The following is a 27,679-nucleotide window of genomic DNA, read 5'->3' as shown; positions in this document are numbered from 1 at the left end:
CAACCCCCTGCTCAAGCAGGAGACCTTATACCATTTCAGACAAGTGATTGTCAGGTCTCTTCTTTAAAAAATTCCAATGACGAAGCCCTCACACCTTCTTGTGGCAAGCCGTTTCACTGGTTCATTGTCCTCACTGCCAGGCAGTTTCTCCTTAATTCCAAATTGCTTGTCTGCTCGACGAGTTTCCAACCATTGTTTCTTGTCTTGCTGTCTGGTGCTTTGGAAAATAAGTTGACCCCCCCTCGTGGCTCAAATACTGGAAGATTGCTATCACGCCCCCCCCCCCTTCTCTACACTGGCCGAACACAAATCCTGTTGCAACCATTTTTTGCATGTTTTAGTTTCCAGGCCTTTAATCATCTTAGTTGTTCTTCTTCGCACTTTTAACAGATTTAATAGGTTAGCAGAGTTGGAAGGGATCTTCTAGGTCATCTAGTCCAACCCTGCCACCCAAGCAGGAGACCCTACACCATTTCTGACAGACGGCCTTTTCTTGAAAGCCTCCAGGGGTGGCTTTCTCGGTTTTTGTTTTGCAGGCGTCTCATTACCGACACTAAGTAACGCCGTCAGAGGAAGCGTGGCACGTCTGCACGGAAAACAAGCAAGCCCAGAGCGCGCTCATTGCAACCCCGAGTAGCGCTCATTGCAACCCCGAGCAGCGCTCATTGCAACCCCGAGCTACAAATCTCCTCCCTTATTGGAAGCGCAGAGGCTTTCTGCACGGGGCCAGAGGCTAGGGAGCCTTCGGAGCAGCTGTCACCGCCAGCCTGCCTGCCTGCCTGCCGCTGCCGAGGCCCGGCCCCGGGCCAGCTGCTGCCTACCCACCGTTCCCTCCCTCCCCTTCCTTTCCTTTCCTTTCCCTTCCCCACTGAAGCTCAGCTCCTCCCCCGCCGCTCGCTCGCTCGCTCGCTCGGCTGATCCGGCTCGGAGCGCAGGAACCGAAGCGGAGAGCGCTGCCTTGGCAGGTGGGAAGAAGGAGGAGGAAGAGGAGGAAGAAGAAGCCCCCGCGATCCTCTCGCGCGCGGATCGCGCGCGCCCTCCCTGCCCGGCACCCACCATGCAGCGGCCGGCTGAGCGAGCCTGTCTCCTGCTCGCCATCCTGCCCGCCGCCTTGCTCGCCCTGGCCCCGCTGCCCGCCTCCCTCCCTCTCGCCGCCGCCGCCGCTTCCAGGAACGCCAGCAGCAGCAGCAGCCGCAGCCCCAGTCAGGGCGACTCCCGCGAGCCCCAGAAAGTGGCCGCCGCCGCCTCGACGCCGCCGCCTCCGCCGCCTTCCGCCGGGAATCACAGCGGCGGCGGCGGCGGTGCCCAGCAGCGCAACCCGGTCCTGGAGATGCTGCGCGACCTGCCGGCGCTCAAGGCCGCTGTCGTCGGAGCCTGCGCGGCCAGCGCCTGTCTGATGGCCTGCCTGCTCTTCCGCGTCCTCAGGTGCGGGCGGGAGGAAGGGGCGCGAGGGTCCCACACTCCCCGCCAACCTTCCGCTCCTGGGCCCCTAAAGCAGCCGAGCCCTTTCCCAGGCCCTCTAGCCCACCCCGATCCTGGGGGGCAGGTGAAGGGGCAGGTGAAGGGGAGGTGGGCTTTTATCCTGTTGCAGTGGCTGGGTGGGTGGGTGGGTGGGTTAGAAGCGCTGCCCATCCCTTACCTTCCTAAACCCCACCACAACCTGGCAAGAGAGGCCAAGGGGTTCCTCCGCCTTCCTGGCGGAGAAGAAATAAGGATTAAAGCCAGTTTGTGTTTGAATATTCTCAGCCTGCCTCTTTGCATTGAGGCCCATCTGGGCTGTAAGGATGATATGGAATTCTTATGTAAGGAATTATTTTTCTCATGCCCCCCAATATACTACTGTCTAATGCTGTCTAATAACGCTGTCCATTCTTATAAGGCAGGCTGGTATATCTTCTTGACATAAGAGGCTTGAGAACCTAAAAGAGCCGTCGCTTAAGAAGACCTTAAGCCTGTGCCTTTCCCTTATCCTGACTTTTTAACCTTGCTTTGTTCTGTTGGCATGGGCCTAAATCGGAAATATTTCATTCTTTTTGAGAGGGGCTTCCCACCCCCTCTGCAAAATTCAGAAGGGGGAACTTCGCATGCTGCAGATTATTCTCCCTTTCTTGCTTATGAAGAGGCTTGAGAACAGCTGCCAACAGCCGAGGGTTTCATGGTGAGATTTAAAGCAAGGCTTTCTGGATTAAAACGGAGCTGCTTCGCCCAGGCTCAAGCACAATGGAGTGGTTGAGCCCTCCCCCACCGCAGGCACAGCACTCATGAACAAAATGTGACTTTTCAGGAAGGAAAAACCTCCTTACTTCCCCTCTGAACAGGATATTTTTCTGTAAGGGAAGAAACACTTCGGGACTTTTGCGGCTCGATATTAACGGGGACCTGAGCTAACGGATAGCAATAGCCATAGCACTTAGACTTATATACTGATTCACGGTGCTTTCCAGGCCTCTCTAAGCAGTTTACAGAGTCAGCCCATCGCCCTCAACCATCTGGGTCCTCGGAAGGATGGAAGGCTGAGTCAACCTTGAGCCAGTCAGGATTGAAGTGCTGACAGTGGGCAGAGTTAGCTTGCAATACTGCATTCTAACCACCACTGGGAAGGAAGGAAGGAATGGAGGGGGGGAGGAGGAAGGAAGAGCCCTAAGACTTATATACCACTTCACAGTGCTTTTCCAGCCCTCTCTAAGCAGTTTACAGAGTCAGCCTATTGCCCCCAACAATCTGGGTCCTAATTTTACCCAATTTGGAAGGATGAGAGGCTGCGTCAATCTTGAGTCTGGTGAGATTTGAACTGCCAAATTGCAGGCAGCTGGCAGTCAGCAGAAGTAGCCTGCAGTACTGCACTCTAACCACTGCGCCACCACGGCTCTAGGAAGATGTTGGTGATGCAAATGGCAAGAAGGGTTAAATTTTCAAGTGCTGAGTTCGGGATTGCTCTGACAGCCACCAGGGCACCAATCCTTGCTTTTATTTAGTCGTCTTCTCTATTCAACTGCACGACAAACTCGTTCCTTGTAGCTGGAACCAGCGTAGTATTGTGGTTAAGGCACTAGGCTAGAAATCAGGTGATGGTGAATTCTAGTTTCACCTTGAGCACAAAGCCAGCTAGGTGGTGCTGGACCGGTTCTTGGTCCTAGGAAGAAGAAGGCAATGCAAGTAGCAAAGGCTACTCCAAAAATCTTGCCAATAAAAGCTGCAGGGACTGATGAAAGCAGTTACCAGAAATCAATACAGAGTTAAAGGTGTGTGTGAGTGTATATTTAAAAAGGGAATCACATACCGGTAGTATATATGGTAATTGAGCCTGGCGTTGCAGCCATAAGTCATTGCAATCATTAAGCAAGTCACCATCGGACTGGATCTGATTTTATGCCTTTTTGTGATGGTTGCTAAGCGAACAGAGTGTGGTTGCTAAGCAAATATGCCCCCATTTTATCCAGGGGGCATATTTTGCCTGACAATGGAAGTAAACACTGGAAATTGGCAAATAATAATAACCCCTCAAAAATCAGCCAGGTGCCTGCAGGATGCTGAGCCAGTTGTCAATGGGATAACAGGACTGCAGGAGTATCCTTGTAGTTTCAAAGTCAGGTCATAGGTAGCTTTTTGGGGGGGGGGGGCAGTGTCTGTTGTTTGAACAGTTGCTTAGCAACCAGCCATAAGTCAAGAACTACCTGTATAAGCCCCCTGCTTAAAGTCTCTCTATGAAAGCACGTCTTAATCCCACCTTCTGCCACCTGGCAGTCTCCAATGTGCTGGGACAGCAGTTGTCGACCTCCCCTTGTCACCAAAGCTTGGGATTCTGGGAGTTCTTATCCCAGCACATCTGCAAGATGTCAATTGACAAAGGCTGTTTACATCAGCTGCCTAACAGCTTCCAGCTTTCACCGCTTCCGTTCGAAGCATTTACATTGTGGGTTACGCTTACATTTTACATGTATTGATTGATTTGATTAGCCCCTGGGCCATCTCGAAGTGCAGAAACAAATTATTACTAAAAGTTGATAAAAGCAATGTAAAATGGAATTGGATAAAGTACAATTTAAAATGAAATTGGAATGGAATACAATAATTTATCATATAGATAAACGCTGATAATAAAATTATCTTTCGGTGTCAAACCCTGCAGTCTACCCCAATCAGTCCCACATATGCAGATCTCAGCCGAACCATTTTGCTTAAGTCGTGTGCTGTGTTAAATGTTACTTTCAGATTCTGGCTGCACATAAGGGAAGCTGTTTTGATAAGGGGTTACATAGATTTTCCCCAAATCGGGATGATTAAAGGCAAGTCAGGTGCGTTAGCTGTGTAAAACCAGGACTGGCAATATTTGCTCCCAAGTGGCCAAAGTAGTTTTTCACAGCTCTTTCTGACCTGAATCTTTTAAATGGGAATACAGGTAGTCCTGGACTTATGACCACAATTGAGCCTAACATTTCTGCTGCTAAGTGAAATGCCTCATTTTATGACCTTTCTTGTCACATTTGTTAAGTGTGGTGGTTAAGTTAGTGACATGGTTGTTAAGAAAATCTGGTTTCCCCATTGACTTTGCTTGTCAGAAGATCCCCAGGACATTGCAAGCGTCATAAATATGAGTCAGTTGCCAAGCGTCTAAATTTTGATTGCGTGACTACAACGGTGCTGCAATGGTCATAAGTGTGAAAAATGGTCGTAAGTCACTTTTTTTCAGGGCCATCGTAAATAAATGTCACTAAATGAATTCGAGGACTGCCTGATATGTAAGTTTCAGGGTTCACACAGCATGCTTCACCAGATGGATTACAAGCTGCCGTTTGTTCCTTTGTAGATTTAAGAATTCTGAACACCCAATGCTTTTGATTAGTTTATTACGTGTTTCGATTAGGTTATTCCTATTTTGATCAGTTTATAATACGGGTTGACTGCATAACCGGGTTAGTTTCCTGGTGTGAACGTGTTAGAATCAGGAACTGTTCGTGTGGCTTTCTCCCTGCAAACGGGCACGGGCTACCACTGACTGACGGACGTAGGCTCTGAGGCTTGAAGAGGTAATGAATGGGAAAAGGTCACATCAGCCTTGGTTGGCTTCTGGGGTATTAAATTTCTTGTTTACAGGAAGCCGCTCTCATCTCTTTTGGAAATCTATCTGGAAATATCTCCTACGTCTTTCCTGAACAGAAGGTTTTTGGGTAGGCAGAGCTTTAGGGGAAACTGGTTTTTGGATTGAGGAAATTTTTCGGAGGAATAAACTGGGTGCTTCTGGCAGAAGTCAAATAAGCATGTTGAAAAGCCTCGATAGATCTCTGAAAACCTGTTTTTCCCGTTCTGATTCATTCACGTGTCAGGTTGGACCGGGGAGGAAAAAAGGACAAGGTAACCCAGAAGTGAAATATTCTCCATCGCTGGAGGATTTTAAGAGGAGAGTGAACAGCCATTTTGTCCAGAATAGGATAAAGTCTCCTGCTTGATCACGAAGTTGGACTAGAAGACCTCTAAGGTCCCTTCCGACCCTGTCATTCTTTGTTCTATGTTCTTTGTTCTTGTTGTAGTGTGTTTGTGTGTCTGTGTGTGGTCATTTGTTTTATTTAGAATTTATACCCAGGTAGATAAGCGTAGAGTTGTAATATTTATGTCCGGGGCTGGGTTTCAAAAATCTTAGCATAGGGTTCTCTGCCTGGTTGCTGGGTGGGCGTGGCCACGGTGCGCCTGGCCTAGTCAGCCTCCTGCACTATGGCGGGGGGCGGGGCGTTTTTGCCCTTCCTAGGCTCTGGAGGCTTTCCTTGAGCCTCCAGGAGGGCGAAAACAGCCTCCCCGGGCTCCGGAGGCTCTCTGGAAGCTGGAAACGGGCCCATTTCCGGCCTTCCTGAGCTTCCGGGAGGCCTGTTTTTTGCCCTCCCCGAGTCTCCATGTGCGCCCTGCACTTCGCTGCATCCAAAATGGGTCGCATGGGGACTCCTGGGAGGGGAGGGGTGGGCAGGGACAGACAGGAGTGAAATTTGGGGGTTCTCTGAACTGCACAGAATCTTAGCTAGGGGCTCTCCTGAACCCCAGCAGACCACCCCTGGTTTTGTTCCATTTTCAGGATGGCCAGCAGGGGTGGGTTTCTACCGGTTCTGTCCACCTCTGTAGAACCGGTAGCTCTGAAGAGCAGCAGGCATAGAACCGGTTCTATGTCTGCTGATGTTTTTGCCCACCTGCCCACCCGGGCTCTTACCTGACCTTTATTTCCTGCTTTTTCAACCTTAGCTGCCGAACGAGGCACAGTTTCAAAGGCTGTTTCTCGGCACGCAGCGTGCTGATGACGATTTACAGGCGCGCAGCTCACAGCCTGCAGAGAAGCTCGAAAATCCCGAACCAGTAGTTAACCCTGTCGTATCCCACCCCTGATGGCCAGGTATAAGAAGGAAGAAATTACCTAGCTTGTAGCTGAGTTCTCCTTTATCTGACAGAAATTAATTACAGGTAGCCTTCGACATACAACAGTTCATTGAGTTACCGTTCAAAGTTACAACGGCACTGGAAAAAGTGACTTGTGACTCCTTTCAACCCTTACAACCACTGCCGTGTTCCCATAGTCATGCGATCAAATTCAGATGTTTGGCAGCTGACTTATATTTTATGACGGTTGGGATCACGTGATCCCCTTTTGCGACCTTCTGACAAGCAGAGTCAATGGGGGAAAGCCGGATTCACTTAACAACCAGGTGACTAACTTATCAACTGCAGCGATTCACTTAACCACGGTGGCAAGAAAAATCGTAAAATGGGTCACACAAATCATTTCACAAATGTCTCCCTCAACGAGAGAAAATGTGGGCTTCTGTTGGAAGAAATATCCTTCTGGGTTCAGTTCCAAGTGGGGAAACATGGAGGCTTGTTTGGAAAGATGGTTTAATGATGGACAGGACCACCTGGCTTGGAGCTCCAAAGTGAAAAGGACGATCACATGCTTCAAGGTGTTGGGTGGAGGAAAAGAAGGTTGGGCCAAGATGCTCAGAGTCCCTTATATACCCTGTGTTGGGATTTGAATTTGAGTTTGTATTCTGATTGGTTGTCAGACTCCCATGGGGCCATGCAGGGGAAACTCTGTAGGCTGTCTTGAGTTCCAGGCTTGGTTGAGCCTTGCTGGATGATGATGTAATGAAAGGGCTTTAGGCAATTCCTATAACTCTACCTGGAGATCTTTGTTATGTAAAATAAGCTGGCCTAGGCCAGAGTAATGGCCCATTAGCAAAGGTCGGGGGGGCTGAGTTTATACTTCTGAGATGAATTTCTGCTTCTGAATTTCTACTCTTTTTAAGGGAAATATTCTGCCTTTTTAATATTTGCTAGGACAGGGATCGCCAACCTTTTGGACCTCAGGAACCACCAAATTCATAATTTTAAATCCCGCCGACCAGAGACCCTGGAAAAATCCCCTAAAAAAGTCTGCAGGAAAATTCCCCAACCCGTTTTTCTACCGATCGATCATTCTTGATTTGGGATTGCAGGATACCAGCTTCAGCTCTGTTCTCAGAGAGAGAGAGAGAGAGAGAGACAGAGAGACAGAGAGACAGATAGACAGACAAAGAGACAGACAGAGACATGGAGAGACAGGGAGACAGAGGGAGGTGATAGACAGATAGCAAATGGGGGTGAGGGTATTCTGAGTTTGCTTCCAAGTTGGGGACAGGTGGACAAAGACTTTGGGCTTCATGCAAGGAAAGCAGCAGAAGCAGCAGAAGTCTTTCTTTCTCTCCCCCAAACTCCACCAGAAATGAGTCTTTGACAGCACAGCCTCTTGGAGCAGGAGGCTTTGCAGGGTCCCAAAGACTCATTTCTGGTAGAGTTTGGGGGAGAGAAAGAAAGACTTTGGCTGCTTTTCTTGCATGCAGCCAAAAGCTGAAGAAGACAGAAGCGGAAAGAAGCAGCCCAGTGGCAGGCCAGGCGCGTGGGGTGCGTGGGACAAGTTCCCTCCCTCCACCCTTTCCCCCTCCCCCTCACTACCTTGTGTTATTCGCAATGCAAGCGACGCAAGCCTTGTGTTCCCACGGGCCATGTGGGCAGCGCAGCCTTGTGTTCCCACACAGCCTGGATTGATTGCTTTGGGGGTGACATTTCTCTGCGGACTACCCACATTTTCTCATGGACCACCAGTGGTTCCCAGCCCACCAGTTGGAGACCACTGTCCTGGGATATTTCATTGTTCTAGGAGAGAGGTGAGTGTAACATCCTACAATCCCTTGTGGTCCTAAATCAAGGATTACCTGACTTGCTATTGCTGATTATTATTACAAGCGCTTCGTGGTTCCTGAGGGGCTTAAGTTCTTGCAAAACAATCTGTCTTGGCATCCAGGTAGTCTGTTGTTCCTTCTGGAAAAAAAACAACAACTTCTTGTTGATTTCCCAACAAAATTTGGGGTGGTTTATTCGCAAGGCGGGTGGCTGAACTGCAGCCACAAGTTATGCAAGCAGATCTGTTTTCCTAGGAGGGGGTTAGCCTAATTTTCTTCCTTTTGCACCAAGCAGCATTTGGGGAAAAGCAAAAAAATAAAGGACCCAGGAACGCAGGGAGGGGCACATGACATGCTTAGAAATTGTAAGTTGGGCCCAATTTTACAACCCTTCTGCCAAGGTTGTTAAGTGAAGTATGGGTTTATTCAGTGAGTCCAGCTCCCTCCACTTCTGGCTTTGTTGGGGGGGAGGGTCACCAATGGTGATCACATGACTTCAGAACTCTGCAACCGTTATAAACACAAGTGTCTGAATTTTGACCATGTGACCATGGGGATCATGTGACCATGGGGATGGGGAAGTGTGAGGACCAATTGTAAGTCACTTTTTTCAGGGCTCTTGTAACTTCGAACAGCTGCTAAAGGAATAGTTGTAATTTAACGACTAACTGTATTGCAGCTTGTTTAATTGTGTATGATGTAATAGAAGCATGTCCTGTCTTTCCTCAAACAAGCCTTGGTAAGGCCACACTTGGAATTCTGCATCTAGTTTTGGTTGCCACAACGATGTTGAGACTCTAGAAAGAGCGCAGAAAAGAGCAACAAAGATGATTAGGAGAGTGGAGGCTGAGACATGAAGAATGGTTGCTGGAACTGGGTCTGTCTAGTTTAATGAAAAGGAGGAGGAGTGGGTGACATTGATAGCAGTGTTCTGATATCTCAGAGGTTGCCACAGAGAAGAAGCAGTCAAGCTATTCTCCAAAGCACCTGAAGGCAGGACAAGAAGCAAAGGGTGGAAACTAATCAAGGAGAGAAGCAACTTAGAACTAAGGAGGAATTTCCTGACCATGAGAACAATTAATCAGTGGAACAGCTTGTCTCCAGAAGTTGTAAATGCTCCAGTGCGGGAAGTTTTTAAGAAGAGATTAGATAACCATTTGTCTGAAGTGGTGTAGGGTTTCCTGCCTAGGCAGGGGGTTGGACTAGAAGACCTCCAAGGTCCCTTCCAACTCTGTTATTGTCTTCTGTTCCATTCCATTCTGTAGTTTGTACTCTTTCCTTCTGTTTTTCTACACAGTAAAAACTTCCCAGCAAGGTGGACAGGCTGAAAAAAATGTGTCCGGTTTAAAATAATCCATTTGGTTATCAAGGTTGCAGAAGGATTTTCTCTTCTCTTCCTCTCTTTCTCCCTCATCTTCAAAATCTTTCCGCTGTAGTAGCCATTACTTCTTGTCGTGTTTGTTGTTCGTTTTGCCTCGGGCTTAAAAAAAGCAATGTTACTTCCTATCTTTCTACTTTTTTGACAGTCAGCTTTGTAGAACAGCTTGGAATATTTTAAGAAGCATATTCTGCCTTGGTCATTCTCACTGGTAACATTTTATCCCCTCTCCTGCCTGGTTTGAATTCATCAGAGAAGGAAACGATGCTAGGAATGGTTAGCGGACAAAGAAGAAGGGGCTGGCGCGATAACATCAGATCTGACGCAAAGTTGAACACACAACAATTGAAAGAGGCTCTGATTGTCAGGGTTGCACGGAGGGCACTTGCCTACAAGGTCACCGTGAGTCGGACACAACTGAATGTTTAAAAACCAACCAACAAACAAGTCTGCCTGCAGCTTTGTTTGAAGCATCTTCTGATCAGCCCCTCATTTGAAGAAAGGTTACAGGAACTAGGCTAGTCTAGTGAAGAGAAGGACCAGGGAGACATGAGAGCATCTTCCAATATTTGAGGGGCTGCCACAGAGAGGAGGAAGGGGTCAAGCTATTTTCCAAAGCACTTGAAGGCCAGACAAGGAATAATGGATGAAAAGTGGTCAAGGGGAGATTCAACTGGAAATAAGGAAGAATTTTCTGACAGTGAGAACAACCAATTGAAGGAACAGAAGTTGCCTTCAGAAGTTGTGGGAGCTTCATCACTGGAGGCTTTCAAGTAGAGACTGTCAGAAATGGTGTAGGGTCTCCTACTTGGGTGGTGGGTTGGACTAAATGACCTACAAGGTCCCTTCCAACTCTGTTCATCTGTTGTCATCTTGTCCCTGGGCAAAAACTAGCACCATCCTGCAATTTTCAGGATCCTAGAAATCCTAGAAACACTATTGTCAGCTGGCCTCCAAGAGAGGACTAGTGTTTGGATCTGTTGTTGAATGTGGGGGGGTTGAGCATTGATCCTTTTCTGCTTTAGGCTACTTGTCTAAAAATAGATCTCCAGCTCAAGATCAGCCTGCAGAACTAACTGGTTGAAGCCAATTCTCAGATGAGGAAACTCAGCTGCTGGCCATGTGACGGTGCACTTTCACCAAAGCAGCTGGAGTGGTGGAAGGTTGGTTTGTGGCTCTCCTGCAAACGGCCTCAACTGCATTTTAAAATGAAGCAAAAAATAATAATATTTACAAAATCGGAAGGACAGCAGCCCACATATGCTCCTCTCACAGCTTTTGCATGCAGCTCCTTCATGTGCTGTTACTGCGAGGTTCTGTAGGTGGAACAAGAAGCAATGGAGGGAAACGAACCAAGGAAAAAGTACTGGACTAAAATATGGAGTTGGTGACAAGAAATAGTGGAAGATCAGATACAGTTTACACCGGAATTGTTCTTGTTGGGAATAATTAAAGGGAAATATAGAAAAAAAAATATTTTATTACATATATGGACAGCAACAAGGATAGTATTCGCACAATGTTGGAAACAAAATATTACAGAGAATTACTAATTCCCCAGAGGAATTAGTAATTCAAAAAGTTGTAGATTGTGCTGAAATTGATAAATTGATGTTAAAATTAAGAGATAAAGAAAAGTTGGAGTATTATGAAATTTGGGACAATTGGTGTAAATGATTGTACAATAGAAATAAGGATAACAGAGATAAGAAAATTATAGATAAACATATGTGAATGTATATAAATGTAGATATTTATACGAGATTGGTTTATATAATAATGATGGCACAGTACTATTAATATTAACGTTAAGATGTGTAAAAGGTGAAAAAGAACAATAAAAATTACTGGCGAAAAAAAAAGAAGCAATGGAGGGAAATGAGTCGAGGAAACAAATCAACCAACTTCGAAATAAGGAGAAATTTCCTGACAGTTAGGACAATGAATCAGTTGAATGACTGACCTCCAGAAATTGTCCCAAAGGTGCTTTTTCAAGAGGCAACTGGACTTGTTTTTTCTTTGAAGATGTTTTGCTTCTCATCCAAGAAGCTTCTTTAGCTCTGACTCTGGAGGGTGGGGAAATGGAAGGAGGAAGTTGTGGGAGCTCCATCACTGGAGGCTTTTAAGAAGAGACTGGGACAGCCATTTGCTGGAATAGTACAGCTAGTCCTTGTCAGAGTATATTCATGAACTGGAATAGAGATTAATAACGAAGTCAGCCAACGCGGGCTGAAATTTAAGAGAGAATCTGGGCATGGTTTATCTCTGTTCTGTGCTCAGCTCTAGAGCGAAAGAGAAACTAACTTGCTTGCTGAAAACTAGAGCTCTGCTTTGAACCTGTAACATGTCTGCTTCTGTTTGAGTTTGCTCCGTGTTTGAGAAATCTACAACTGGTATTGTAAAATTTACTGTATGTGTTTTTAAAGAAGTTAAATGAAGCCTCAGCTATCTGTGTTTACTTCTGGAGCGGAATTTATGCTGCAATACTCTGAACAGTCCTCAACTTACAGCAGTTCATTTAGTGACTATTCAAAGTTGAAGAAAGTGACTTATGACTATTTTTCGCACTTAACAACCATGGCAGCATCTCCACAGTCACACGATCAAAATTCAGACACTTGGCAACTGGTTCATATTTATGACGGTCGCAGTGACAGCGCCATTGGAACCCAGGTTTGCCTTCCACAACATTGATTGATTATTCGATTTTACCAGGCTTATAAGCTGGCTCAGTCGAACCCACTGTCAGGATTCCAGCGATTGCCCTAATTAAATCATGAGCCTTGAGGCAAGCTTCAAAAGAATCCAGAAGATTTATTAGGAGCAACATGTCCGGCATTAGCCTGTATGAAACCAACTCTGGCAGATGTAATTTACAGTCACCTGTGACCCTCTTTCCCCACTCCCTTCTTTCCCCCCCCCTCCATAAATCAGATTCTCCAATGAAGCACATTCACGGGCGGGTATCATCAATCACGTTCTCCAATTAAGGATTTTCATGGGCAGAAGATCCAGTAGCTTAGTTACAATCTTTGTAAGAAAAGTGTGGAATATACTTCTGGTTTTAAGCCGCCCTGTTCCTTCAGATTTCCTTTCCTCCCTTTGTTTATGGCAACTCTAAAACAGGCATAGGAATGCTTTACGAGTTGACACCCAGCACTGAGCAAGCCCTGTGCTTGATTTCAAGGCAGGCTCCCAATTTGAGAAAGAGCTTCTATGTGTAGGGATTCAAAGGTTGGGTCTGCACCAGCAAGATCTCAGTCCAACCCCACTCTCAGCTATGGGTGCTCACTTTGACATTCACCAGGTCCCTCTCTTCCAGACCAGCCTGCCTCCCAGTCCAGCCTGCCTAACTGGTTGAAGCCAATGCTCAGATGAGGAAACTCAGCTGCTTGCCATGTGCCGATGCACTTTCCCAAAGCAGCTGGAGCGGCAGAAGGTTGGTTCATGGCTCTCCTGCCAATGGCCTCAACTGCATTTTAAAATGAACCCCCCCCCCAAAAAAAAAAACATGTTCATGCTTTTGATTGCATGGCCTTAGTCTTACTAGCAAGATTCCAACTGCATGTGTGTAGGCTTTCCAGCAGCAGTTTGGCTTATTTATGGAAGGAGGAAGAGGAAGAAGAAGGGGGAGGAGGAGGAAGAAGAAGAAGAAGAAGAAGAAGAAGAAGAAGAAGAAGAAGAAGAAGAAGAAGAAGAAGAAGAAGAAGAAGAAGAAGAAGAAGATTTCCAAAAAAATCCTTTAGACCTGATTACACCTAGGTGACTTTCTTAGAAAATGGTGAAGTAACTAAGGTTCAGTGCTAGCCAAGCACTGGGTGGAGGTAGACCCCAGTTCCACCCAAGAACAAGGGGAGAGCACAGGGTGAGTGGGATGTGTGAGGAAGTGAATGGAACAGGTGACAATGAAGGTCAACTTCCAAAGTTTGTTATAAGTGGGAGTGTGTCCTTCAGGACAAACACATTATACACTCCCAAGTTCTTTTCTGCCTGCTGATCCAAAAGGATTGTTTGCCTTTATAGCACAGGAAATGTGGCCATGATACAATCCCCATTGTTTCCAGCAAAGTTGGAGGAGGCTTCCTTGTGACAGGATAACCTATAGGATGTGGAAGTACAGGGTCAAAACAGGAGAGCCAAATCTGTTTGAGCTTCTTAGTTTTGTTTTCTTTGAAACAACTTCCTTCCAACTTTTTGACTAGCTACCTTGCCCCCACCTTAAAACATAAGTCTGAGACAAGAATTGAGCAGGTAAAGCTGTCAGAATGGCAGTTTGATAAACCTTTCCTTACACGGTTAATCTGATTTGCCCACACTCTATTAAAAGCAGAGGAGCAAGGATATCAGGAAAGGTGGAAACTCACTTCCCTCAGAAACCATCAGAATAACAAAATAACAGAGTTGGAAGGGACCTTGGAGGTCTTCTAGTCCAACTCCCTGCTCAGGCAGGGCAACCCTATAGCATTTCTGACAAATGGTTGTCCAATCTCTTCTTAAAAACCTTCAATGATGAAGCACCCACAACTTCTGGAGACAAGTCATTCCACTGATTAATGGAAATTATTCCTCAGTTTCTAGGTTGGCTGTTGCCTTGATTAATTTCTGTTGCTTCTTGTCCTGCTTTCAGGTGCTTTGGAGCAGGAGTTGCCAACCTTTTGGACCCCAGGGACCACCAAACTCGTAATTTTAAATCCCGTGGACCACTAATATGAATTTTGACTGACAGTGGCTTGCTGACGTTGGTGGAAGAGAGAGAGAGAAAAAGAGAAAGAGAGAGAGAGAGAGAGAGACTTTTGGCATCATGCAAGGAAAGCAGCAGAAGCAGCAGAAGTCTTTCTTTCTCTTCCCCAAATGTCGCCAGAAATGAGTATTTGTGAGACTTGTTGTGCCAGCACAGCCTCTTGGAGCAAGATGCCTTGCAGGGTCCCAAAGACTCATTTCTGGTGGAGTTTGGGGGAGAGAAAGAAAGACTTTTGCTGCTTTCCTTGCAGCCAAAAGCAGAAGAAGAAAGAAGCGGAAAGAAGCAGCCTGGTGGCCAGGCCAGGCGCAGGGGGTGAGTGGGGCAAGTTCCCCCCCTCCCGCCACTACCTCATGTTGTTTGCAATGCAAGCGACACAACCCTTGTGTTCCCACGGGCCATGTGGCTAGTGCAGCCTTGTGTTCATGCACAGCCTGAATTAATTGCTTTGAGGGGGATGCTTTGGGGGTGACATTTCTCTGAGGACCACCAAAATTTTCTCGCGGACCACCAGTGGTCCCCGGCCCACTAGTTCGCGACCACTGCTTTGGAGAATACGTTGACCATTTCCTTTTGACAGCCTCTTAGATATCAGAAGACAGCTTTCATGTCCTCTCTCTCTTCGTTAAACTGGACATACCTAATTTCCTTAACCATTCATTGTATGGTTTAATCTCCAGGTCTGTTATCATTGCTGTTGCTGTTCTCTGCACTCTTTCTAGAGTCTCAACATCTTTTTTGTATCATCTTGACCCAAACTGGAGCCAGTATTCCAAGTATGGGCTTACCAGTGCACTGTAACTATCCCACCATATTAATCTCACCCTAGTGAATTGGCAGGGTAGAGTGGTGCAGTGGCCTTAGATGGGGAGCTCTCACCTCACAATCAGGAGGCTGTGAGTTCAATCCTAGGTAGCGGCAGATATTTCTCTCTCTGGGCACAATGAGGATGTATCTGCTGGAAAAAAACCTCAACATTGGCGACAGGAAGGGTATCCGGCCAGTAAAATGCTCTGCTTGCTTCATTCAATTGCCCAAACTCCACCCCGCAAGAGTTCATGGGGTCATTAAAAGATGATGATGATGTTTTCAAAAAAAAAAAAAGATGATGATGATGATGATAGTGAATAGGCAGGAAATAAATGTATCTTGGGACTTGCTCTGTGCATTTAACCACCTGCAGAAATTAGTTTCTGATGATTCTGTCCTTCAAAAGTGGACTGTTAAGCCACCACAAAAATGACTGTGAAGGGGTGTTGGCAACCTGATTCCTTGGCAGTGAGTCAACCCGGGTTAAGTTGAGTAAATATTTGAAATTCACAAAGGCAAGCCACAGGTGCCGAGTGCCAGATGTTTAAATAAGCCCAGAACAAAGGTTGCATCAGTAATAATGTCCTCAAAAATCAATAGGAGTGTTATCACATCTCCACTTTAAACAAAAAGCCATCTGAGATTAATACTGTCTGCAAAAGGATTGAAAGTTCCCGTTTCTAACTGGCCCAACTTCTACAGCGTTATGTCTTCCAGATGTACTCTTTTTACAATGCTGGCTAGGAATTCTGGCTAGATTTTTGCACCGGACAATGCAAGGTGCACAAAGAAAGGATCCACGCACCCCAGGAATGATTCAGTATTTCATCAGAACAAGGAATACTTGGATTGCCAATCTCTTCTGAGGTCTTCTGGAATTGCTTTCTTTCCAAAACCCATTGTTCCCCCAGGAGGAACTTTTACAATGTACCTTGGGCACCCTTTGGGCTGCTGAATAGAACATATTTCAAATGCTCATTTGATGCTCATTTTAGTAGTGGAAGATGGTACGTGTAAAGCAGAGAAAACTCAAAGCTGGAAGATTCATGCTTCCTCTGGTGCAGCCTGACTATAAGGAATTGTGAAACTGAGTGTGATACACGGTCAGTTAAGATTGGTGAGTTTAAGGAGTTTGTCTCCTCAGGAAATTTCAAGGCACCTGAGATGACCTCACCAGAAGCAGTGAGATGGTTAGCTTCCTTAGATACAGAATTATAACATCTATTCCATTGTAATTCTATGGATCCATATTATGGTGATTTTATTGTGGTTTTATCTTAATTTAATATATTATCTCATATATTGTATTGTCTCATCTGTCTGTCTGTCATCTATCATCTCCATCCATCATCCATCCATCCATCCACCCATCCATCCATCCATCATCCATCCATCCACTCATCTCATCTCATCTCATCTCATCTCATCTCATCTCATCTCATCTCATCTCATCTCTGTCCACATGCTTTATTTAAACTAAATTTGTATATCAGTGATTGCACAGCCTCTGTAGCTGCCATATCCTAAATAAATAAAAAAAGTTGAAATCGGTTAGCGAAATTGAACATGGAGAAGTGCCAAAGAGGAGGTGAGAAAGAGGAGATGATATAGAATTACCCTCTTAAAAACACCTTTTAAATGTGCAGGAATGGAAAAATTGTGGGATTGACTTTAGTGTTTGTAAATTATGGGCTAAGAACTTCTCAGCCATGGGAGCCTGGAACATGCAGGCTACATGGTTGTTAGCATCAGCCCCTAGGCATGGCTGGGGTGTGTGTCATGTGACTGGGTGGGAGTGACATTGAGTTGCCCACACCCACTCAGGTTTTGTGGCTCCTGGTATTTTCTTTTCTGTGGGAAACAGGTCTAAATGGCTCTTTGAGTGCTTAAGGTTGCAGACCCATGCCCTAGAATTAGACATGACTGGACAGGTGAATCATAAACCTTACCTTATTAAGCAACCATTATACTTGGGGAGAATATATAAGGTGCAATGAAGCCCATCAAGAAAGGAGCCACCAACTGGCTTGAGGAGATGGTAGGGCATAAAGTGGAATATAAACCAGAATTTTTCCTTCTTGGAATTATAACAAAAAAATACAATAAAGAAGAGATCTATTTAATAATACATGTGATTATGGCAGCAAGACTAACCTTTGCTCAAAAGTGGAAAGACAAAGTAATTCCCGATGAAAATGGTGGACATGCGCTGAGATGGATAAATTAACTTTAGAGATGAAAGATAAAGATGAGATAGAATATTATAAAGTATGGGATAAATTTTATCAATGGTGGGAAAAAAAGGAAGGATCTAGAATCAAAAGAGAATAGGGTTGGCAGAATGGATGATTAGAATTGGAAACTATTGCATAAATGTACAGATATAAATGTAGATAGGTATATAAAATATGTAGCCTATGCCATAATATGTATGACAAACAGGATTGTCGGGACAATCATACCACGTCCAATGTTTTTAAAAATTTACTTAATAAAATTTTGTTTAAAAAGAAAAAAAGAAAAAAGAAAGGAGCCATCAAGTATACTCCTACCAACATAGGCAAGACAACCACTAGTGTATAAAATAAGAGCAACCACCTACTCAGCACTGACGATATTACCTAGTTTGGTAATGAAACGTCTACAAAGAAACCCACCAAACTCAGAGAGAACCAAGGGTCCCATACACCAAGAAAGGGTTGTGTGATCCTGCCTCTGGGGGAGATTCAGGTCCAGAAAGCATTGTTTTCTTTCAAGAGGTATAAATCTGCTTTCAACAGAGCCAAAGTCTTTGTGATAAGGAGGCCTGTATCATGTTGGCAAGAACAAGGCAAAACTGAGGGGACGTGAAATAAATCTATAATAAAGACACAGAGGGGTGATTTTAATTAATGTTATTGATGGTGAAACTTGAACTAGAAGCTGGGGATGTTTTCTAAAATAAATAGCGTAATCTTGAGAACATTTTCTAAACACCTGCCAGCCTGTATTGGTTTTTAATAGCTCATTATGCTGTTTGCATCTAACAAGCTCATTCAAATGACAGTTCAACTGATAGAGTACAAGCTGTTTAATCACAGGCAATTTCATTCCTAAACTGATGTAATGTGATGGCTCCAGGGTTTTTTGGGGTGGGTGGGTGGGCAGGATTTGGACAGGGTAGAACACATATACATATTTCTCCAAGCATCGTGGCTTTGTTCTCCAGAAAAAATAAAGCCACGTGCTTTTAATTAGGCTCATGAAATAGATTTTACTCTAAACAGTCATAAACGTGAATTACAAGAGCTGGATTCCTCAGCTGAATAAGATACAGGGCCACAGATACTGGATGTACAAGGAAGGGAAGGAAAAGTGAATATTGCTCCTCTTAAGCTGTTGTTGTCAAAGAGTAAGAACGTAAAGCAGGCATTGGCTGTGTGCTGATATTGTACCGCATTTAATGAGCCAGCTAACTTAGAGTTGCGTGCACAAGCAACATGACAAGCTTGGATAACTTTGATTGGTTTTGGCTTATAATGTTAGGAAAACCCAGCTTGTCTGGTTTATCAATGGTGTGTTAGGGCAAATCCAACAAATGTTTTATGTCCCAACTCACTGTTTTAAGAGAGTTTCTTTAATTGCCAGCTTAGAAATGAAACAACTGACCTTTCCTAGGATCATATGTGTTGATAAAGAGAAACCAGTTTGTTCATTTTGGGTGTGGCCAAAATGTTTAAGTGAGTAAATCATATGGTCTTAAGCCAGGAAGTCCTAAAGTCTGTGATTCTTCTCCTTACCCCACCCCAAATATCATCTCCAACCAAATGGTTGTTGAGAGCTTGGAGCACCTTGGTGGTACTGAAGAGGTGGTTGCAATCTTTCTGAACAGACATTGGTATCGTACAATATCTAAAATCTTTTCTTTTTAAAAAAATAAAGTTTACAATAAAGTTTATTTAAGTTTCGTATATTTAAAACATTTAAAAAGAAAAAAACCAACATATAAACAAATATGTATACACATTTTCCAGCAGGTATTGAACATCGGTTACATTTTTCTTTTCTTTTTTTCTTTTACTCCATAACATTGACGTGATCTACCTTGCTACAATACCTTCCTCGTTCTTTTAATGTTTTAATTTCACAGAATACTTTATGATTAAACGCATGTCCTTCATAGTTTCATAACTTATTCAGTTGTCAAATGTTGCTTTTTCTTTAACCATTTGTACCAACAGTTCCAAACTTTGTAGTATTCACTATCTTTGTTGTTTTTTAGTAATTTGGTTTAACTGTCCATCTCTGCACATTCGTGAATTTTTTTAATAACCATCTCTTCTGAAGGGATGATAGACAGTTTCCAATTTTGAGCATAACTTATTCTGGCTGCCGTTATAATGTGCAAGATTAAATTTGGATGTTTTTTTTCTATTTTTGAGTCTATCATACCCAGCAAAAAGGTTTCAGGTTCAAGTTTTACTTCTTGTTTAGTTATATTTAGAATCCAATTTTTGATATTTTTCCAAAACTTCTGAGCATATGGACATGTCCACCACATATGGAAGTATGTGCCCTGGATGCAGTTACACTTCCAATAGTAGCACATGTTTAGAACATCTTAACCAGTCTCACGGGTGGCAAGTGCCAACGATACACCATTTTATAGAGATTCTCTTTGTACGAGGCTGACATAGTTAATTTATAATTTATTTCCCAACTATGTTCCCACTTGTCTAATTCAATACTGTGGCCCATATTTTTTGCCCAAATTATCATACACTCCTTGACTGTTTCTTCTTTTAATTTATAATCCAATAGGTATTTATATATTTTATTAATCAACTTCCTTTCCTCTCCATGCCAGATTTTATCTAATTCTTGGTAGGTCATGTTAAAATCAAATTGTTCTTTTTTTTTTTTTGTAATGCATTTGTATCTGCACATGCTATCTCTTTTTCTTGAATTTGTATTTGATTCCCACCCTTTAACTCTCCGGTTTGATGTAACAGATCTTTATATCTTACAATATTATCAACATCTAAAACATCTGGATGTGTAACTGCCTCCATTGTAGATAACCACAGTGGGACCTTGCAGTAACGTACTTTCTTAAACTTTTCCCAAATAGTTAGTAACACACTCCTTATATGATGCCTTTGAAAGTACAAGTGGTGTTCACTCTTTCTATCCCACATAAATGTGTGCCATCCAAGTTGGCGATCAAAGCCCTCTAATGTTAAGATCCTTTTATTTATCAAATTAACCCAGTCTTTGAGCCAGGTTGCTATTGCAGCATAGTAGTATGTTTTGAAATCTGGAAGACCAAAGCCTCCTTTCTTTCTATCATCCTGTAATAATTTATATTTTATTCTGGGTTTTTCTCCCTGCCATATAAATTTGGATAAAAAGCTTTTTTCCAACTTGACTGGCACCGTCTGAAATAAGAACAACAATTTTGGCAAAATATTTGTTTTTACTTTTGCAATACGGCCTAAAAGAGTTATTTGTAATTTAGCCCAATTTTCTAAGTCTTTAAATATTTGGATTGTTAATTTATCGTAGTTAACTTTTCTAATTGATGAGCACCTAGCTGTCAGCCATATACCCAGATATTTTACTTTATTTACCACCTGTATCCTTAATCTCTTTGTTAGTTCTTCCTTTTGTTCATTTGTACAGTTTTTTGTTATCACTTTTGTTTTTTCTTTATTAATTTTTAACCCTGCCACCTTTCCATATTGTTCTATTTCTTTCATCAAAATAGGTGTCATTTCCAGGGGATCTTCCACTGTAAATGACATATTGTCAACAAATGCTTGAAGTTTGTACTCCTCTTTTTTAACTTTTAACTCCTTGATTTCTTGATTTTGTTGGATTTGTACCAGTAGTGTCTCTTCTGCTAATATATAAAGTAGGGAAGCCAAGGAGCATCCTTGTCTTACACCCTTATTTATTCTTATATTATCTATATTTTCCCCATTTATTAGTATTTTTGCGGTTTGGGTATTATATATTGTTTTAATAAATACTAAAAAAATTTCACCAAATTTCATGCCTGTCAGTTGTTTAATAAGAAAATTCCAATTCAAATTGTCAAACACCTTCTGAGCGTCTAAAAACATCAGTGCCATTGTTTTAGTTGTGTGTACTTCATACATCCATAATTATTCTTGTATTTATCTTCATTTGTCTATATGGCAGAAACCCATTCTGGTCAGTATGAATAATCCTACTTAATATTTTGTTTAATCTTTCCACCAATATTGTGGCCAAAATCTTGTAATCTACGTTTAAAAGTGATATTGGCCTATAATTTTGAATTTTTTGTGGGTCTGATTGCTCTTTGTGAATAAGGATTATATATGCTTCGGTCCATGACTTTAGTATATTAGCACTATCGAAGGCTTCATTATATAGGCCTGTCATTAACTCCTCCAATAACTCTTGAAACTCCTTATAGAATTCAGACAGAATTCCATCCGGGCCCGGGATTTTATTTAGTTTTTGGGCTCCAATTGCCTTTCTAATTTCTTCTGTGGATATTTTATTATTTAAAATATATTTCTCTTCATACATAATTTCCGGTAAATTTTTTTCCCTCAAATATTGATTAATAAGTTCTTCTGGTACTTCTTCTTGATTGTATAGATTTGTAAAAAAGTCTTTGGCAATATCTTTCTTTTCCTTAGCCTAGGTACATACTTTCCCTTCTTGGTCTTGGAGAGCTACAGTAGTTCTTTTTCCTTGTTCTTTTTCTTATTTTATTTTATTTTATTTTATTTTATATTAACCATTTCCCTGGCTTGTTTGCATTTTCAAAATAGTTTTGTTTTGCTAATTTAATTTTTCGGGCCAGGTCTTCCTGCATACTTAAATTTATCTTATGTTTTACCATATCGATTTCTTTACTAGTGTTTTGATTATTCAAATCAATTTGTCTACTTAGTTCTAAGTCTTTAAGTTTCTCTCTCCACACATTTTGTTGTTGCCTTTTTTCTTTATTCTTTTTAATAATATAGCCAATAGTTAAACCTCTCATGTAGGCTTTTGTTGTATCCCAGAGATTTTTTTTTTTAAACAAGTTTTATTGATTTTACAAACAAAGACACAAAACATCATTAAACATTAAAAACATAAAACCTCTTTCCATTGTAGATCCTTACAAGGCAGGTAACATATTGCTTTATATCACATACTTATAATTTATCCCATTTCCATATAAACACGTAAATTCCCTTTACCAAATTCCACATTGTTTCTCTTTAATCATTATTCAATCATATTTCCTTTCTGATTTATCTGCTATCCAGTCATCAACTTTATATTTCCCTCTGGCTTGTTTATAATTATTCTCATCTAGTCTTCTTCCGAGATTTTATTATTTAATTCTTAATTAAACACACACACATAAAACACAGACATAAAAAACATAAAGCTTTCTTCTAGAAAGTAACTTGGCCCCAGATTACCTCTTTTTGTATGGACTCAGTTGTATTCACGCTTTTCTTATATACCATTACCCATCTTATTTACCATTCTATATCTATTATATAACTCCTCTCCACTTTTGCCTCATCTTAATTCTGTTTTATATATTTAATCTTGCTTTTTTTAAAAAAAATATTTTAATATCTTTTGTCCATTTCTCCATTTACATCTGTCTCATTTCCAATTTAAGAAAGAATAGTTTCCCCTGGAATCACTAATCGGAGTATGATGCCTTTCTATCATTCCCCTAAGTTAAAATTTAAAATAACACCTAAATCCCAATCAGATTCTTCTTAGTACATTCTACTATTTCAAAAACCAATACTACAATAATAAATCCATAACAATCAACACATTAATCCATTAAACTCTATATTCAAACTAATATTTTAAACATTCCATTTAGTATTTTATTAAAACTTATTATCATTCATTATTAAACCTTTTAAAGTTATACCTTGATATTTTAGCCTTTTATTAGATCTTAAAAAGTTCTGGTTTTCTACTTATAATACAAATACCACTATTACAATACTCATGTGTACTTTGCAGAATCCCCCTTTTTAAAAAAACCCATATATTACCCATTATCCCTGAAAAAGTTTCCTTTTCTCCATCTTGTCTTATACCTTTGTAACTTTTTCCCTTTTCCCTTTCCTTCTTAGCCCGCCTAAACTTTTACCCCTCCTCTCAAAACCTCTGCCTTCTTAATTTCCCTTTCTGCATTCCTCTTTCCTTTTGCTTTCTAGCATTCTGTTGTTTTTGCATCTTCTTTTTCTCTTGCATAAATATTTTTTTATTTCTTAAGTCCTTCCTTTTCGCTCCTCTCTTTCTCCTTTCTTTCTTAGTCACACCGTTTAGTTCATTAAAAATGGCTTCTTCTTCCTCAGTTTCTTCCAGCTGTTGTTTAATTTGCTGACACATAGCAAGCGCCATATCTAGGAAACAAAGGGCTTCTCCCATAACATCTTTGCCTTCTTTCTTTGTTTTTAGATATTGTTTTTTTAGTTCATCAAGAGATAAAGCCATTTTAAAGTTTCTTCTTCTCTTTCTGTATCCTCTTCTTAAACCAATCAGTTATTTCAAGGCTTAAAACAGTTCCCAAAAGTCCCAAAGTCCCACAGTCATCAAACAGTCCAGGCAGAGTAGAAGCTTCTTCTTTTTACAGTTTCTCTTCTAGGGGTGAAGTCAAATTAGGGAAAGAAAATTCTCTTTATCTTCAAGGCATCTCCTCCAGCAAAGTCTTAGAGTAAAAATTTGTTTTCCCAAGCCTCTCCCTTCCCACTTATAACAAAGGAGTTTAGGTTTTACCTTCTACCAAAAGGCTGGTTTCCTTGTCCATTTGTTAATTCCATAGGGAGGGAGAGTAACTTCCCCTTTTCATCACTTTTCTTCGCAGCTGAAAACATCAATCGGGAACAATAGCTTCCAAGTCATTACTTTCCCAGGTGTTAAATATATCCTTAAGGTCCCAGTTCGACCAAGAAAAACTTTCTTTAAAAAAAAAGAAAACTCCTTCTCCCTCCTGCGCACTCTTTATCCAATTGCCGGCTTCTTTATGGTGGCCATAAAAAGACCACCGCTGGAACCGTCTTGAGAAAAGGGGTTATTGCCGGCTGGGGGTTTGCGATGCCCTCACCCCCGTCCGGATCCCCTATCATCAGCTGCCCCAACAGGGCAGCCTTAGCCTCCAAATCCGTCAGGATCGGAGGCACCAAGGCGGCTAGCACAGCAGGAATCGCAGAGAAGGCGAATCCCTGCTGTCAGCAAAGCCGACAACCGGAAGTGTCCCTGTTGTATCCCAGAGATTTTGAAGGGATGTATACTCTCTCTTATTTATTTCAAGAAATATTTTCAATTCTTTTCTCACCATTTCAATATATTCGTTATCTTTTAGTATACTATTATTAAATGTCCATCTTCCAACCATTCTCTTTCCTTTCCACTTAATTTGAATAGGGTTATGATCAGCCCATACACTTGGCAAAATCTCTATATTTTCATTGTTTTCCATTAAGCCTGGGTCCATCCAATTCTGATCTATTCTAGACCAAGAATGATGGGGATTGGAAAAGAAAATATATTGCTTTTTGGTTGGATATAGTTCTTTCCACAGATCCTTCAAGTTTAATTCCCTCACCAAGTTATTAAAAGAAGATGGGAATAGTCTCCTTTTATTTATTTATTTATTTATTGGAGCTTTTATAGTCTTTGTCCTTGTCTGAAACAGCATTTAAGTCTCCTACAATACTTACACTTGTATATTCATTTTCTACTATCTTGTGATGGAGTTTATTATAGAATTCTTTTTGATTTACATTCGGGGCATATACTGTACCTAACAAAATCTTTTTCTGGTTTAATATTATTTCTATAAATAACATTCTCCCTTCATCATCCTTATGTACCGTGTTTCTCATAAAATAAGGCTGGGTCTTATATTTTTTTGAGCCCCGAAAAAATGGCTAGGCCGTCTTTTTGGGGGTGACTTAATTCCCCCCCTTGCATCCTCATCTAGAGCGCCCTGTGGGCAGCCTTGCCACCAGCCGCTCCTAACGGGTGATCATAGCGAAGCGCAGAGAGCTCCCTACTCTCACCAAACACCTTTGCTGCAGACCCAAGACCTTTGGCACCCACTGCTGTTGCTTTCCCTTCTGCCCATTCCGCCACCACGTTTGGAGCTGCCGCTTCCGTGTCTGGAGTGCCGCTGCCATTTGGAGTGCTGCCGTCACGTTTGGAGCTGCCACTTCCATGTTTGGAGTGGTGGCGGCGCTCTAAATGGTGGTGATGCTCCAAACAGCGGCAGTGCTCCAAACGCGGAAGCGGCAGCTCCAAATGTGGCGGCAGCTCCAAATGTGGACATGGCAACTCCAAACAGCGGCAGTGCTCCAAGAAGCGGTGGTGTTCCAAACGCGGAAGTGGCAGCTCCAAACGCAGCGGCAGCTCCAAATGCAGAAGCGGCAGCTCCAAACGGCAGCGGTGCTCCAAACAGCAGTGGTGCTCCAAACGTGGAAGTGGCAGCTCCAAATGTGGCGGCGGCATGGGCAGAAGGGAAATCAACAGTGGCAGGCACTGAAGGTCTTGGGTCTGGCGCAAAGATGCTTGGCAGGAGTAGGGAGCTCTCCACGCTCTGCCATGATCGCCCATTAGGAGCAGCTGGTGGTGAGGAATTGCTGCCCGTGGGGCGCTCCTAATGGCAAGTCCCCCTGCCCTTCCCCCCATTTTGCATGTTTTAAAATAGGCCTAAATTTGGGGGGAGGGGCTTAATTTCATTTTATGCCTAGAAAACATGCTGGGTCTTCCTATTGGGGGAGGTCGTATTGTTGGAGAAACACGGTACTTGTTTGTGTTGCAGCCAATCTTTTATAGATACTACGATATCCCTTTTTCTTTGATTTGAAAGAGCCCAATACATTTTTCCCAAATTGGTACATTTTTCCCAAATTTCCTGTTTATCTATGATGTGTACTTCTTGTATACAAGTTATGTCTGCATTTTGTTTTTTAAGTTTTTCACATGACTGTTTTCTTTTTAATGTTGAGTTTAAACCATTGATATTGACTGAAAATAAGGTGATTTCTCTGCTCATATTACTGTCTGTGTAGACCGTTTTTTGTTTCTTTCCTTGTTCTGGGTTCTTTTGTACTTGGTCTGTTGTCCTCATCTTCTCTAAGTTTCTGAGATTCTGACTGTGGTGCAAGTTCTTTCTCTTCGGAGAGTTGTTCTTCCAGACTTCTTGTATTTAAATATTCTCCACTTTCACGTTCTTCCTCAGGTCCCAGATATTGTTCGTGAAATTGATGCGCTTTCTCTATTGTATCAATTTTATATTTTTTATCCTGCCATGTTACTGGGAACCTTTCTGGGGTGAGCCATCTGAAATCTTTTCTTCTTTCCCTTTTAGGTCTAAGAAGAGGAACAAAAAAACCCGCAAATATGATATTATCACGACTCCAGCAGAAAGGGTGGAAATGGCTCCCTTAAATGAAGAGGATGATGAAGATGAAGATGCCACAGTGTTTGATATAAAATATAGGTAGGGAGAAAGAAGGATGGACACGCAAGCCTGAAGATTATTGGGGGTGCTTCATTTTGGGGCTATTATATGATCCCAAGGAAAGACACGGCTGCTTTAAAGAGATGCCCTTTGAATCTGATTCACTGTAAGGCTCCATGATGGGCATCAGGGTAGGATCAGTTATGTATACCAACCCAGATAAGTGGTTGTCTGATCTCCTCTTAAGAATATCCAGTGATGGAGCATCCACAACTTTTGAAGGCAAGCCGTTCCACTGATGAATTGTTCTCATTGCCACGAAATTTCTCCTTCTTTTTAGGTTGCTTCTTCCTGCATAAGTTTTCATCCATTGCTTCTTGTCTTGCCTCCAGGCGCTTTGGAGAATAGCTTGACTCCCTCTTCTGTGTGGCAGCCCCTCAAATATAGGAAGATTGCTATAATTGTCATCCAGTCCTTCTTTTCATTAGACTGGACATGCCAATTCTAGCAACCATTCTTCATCTGTTTTAGCTTCTAGGCCCCTAATCATTTTTGTTGCTCTTCTCACAAATCTTTCTAGAGTCTCAACATCTTTTTATATTGTGGTGACCAAAACTGAGTGCAATATTCCAAGTGTGGTTTTACCAGGGCATTATAAGGTAGTATTAACATTTCACATAATCTTGATTTATCTTTTCTGGGAGCTGCAGCACATTGCTGGCTCATATTTAAATAATTGTCCGCCAGGATTCCCAGATCCCTTTATATATCCTTTCTATTATAGTCGTAAGAGAAGTTTTACTGAATATTTTATACATTGCTTCTCATACTCTCAAGGTTCTTGCAGCAGGCCTGGTCCGTTTTGAAGTTGACACATTTGACACATACCCCTTTCAGTGAAAAATCTGCATTTCTGGCCAGCTTTAAATGGCTGTGTCAAGATTCTGGCAGTTACTCCAATTAAATCATGAGTCACACTCCCAAAACCTCAAATGATTTACTGGAAATCAACATGTCAGCATGACCTGGGTGTAGCGAACTCGGAGACACGTCATTCACTGTCACCTTGATTCTGCTTTTCCCCCCACCCCTCT

General features: G+C 42.5%; 1 protein-coding gene across 1 annotated transcript; it reads left to right on the top strand.

Annotated features, from left to right (window-relative positions):
* The first annotated feature begins 917 nt into the window (after positions 1 to 917).
* FAM174B (family with sequence similarity 174 member B) lies at positions 918 to 26,628 on the top strand. The gene is made up of 2 exons (XM_026709437.2): positions 918 to 1,425; positions 26,493 to 26,628. The coding sequence occupies exons 1-2, from the start codon at positions 1,058 to 1,060 to the stop codon at positions 26,626 to 26,628; spliced, it is 504 nt and encodes a 167-aa protein (XP_026565222.2). The 5' UTR covers positions 918 to 1,057.
* The last annotated feature ends 1,051 nt before the right edge of the window (positions 26,629 to 27,679 follow it).

This window comes from Pseudonaja textilis, chromosome 13, assembly GCF_049901715.1.
Source record: "Pseudonaja textilis isolate UNSWEBS1 chromosome 13, rPseTex1.2, whole genome shotgun sequence".
NCBI lineage: Eukaryota > Metazoa > Chordata > Lepidosauria > Squamata > Elapidae > Pseudonaja > Pseudonaja textilis.
Note: the sequence above shows the minus strand (reverse complement) of the source record. Positions and strands in the feature narration are given on the sequence as shown.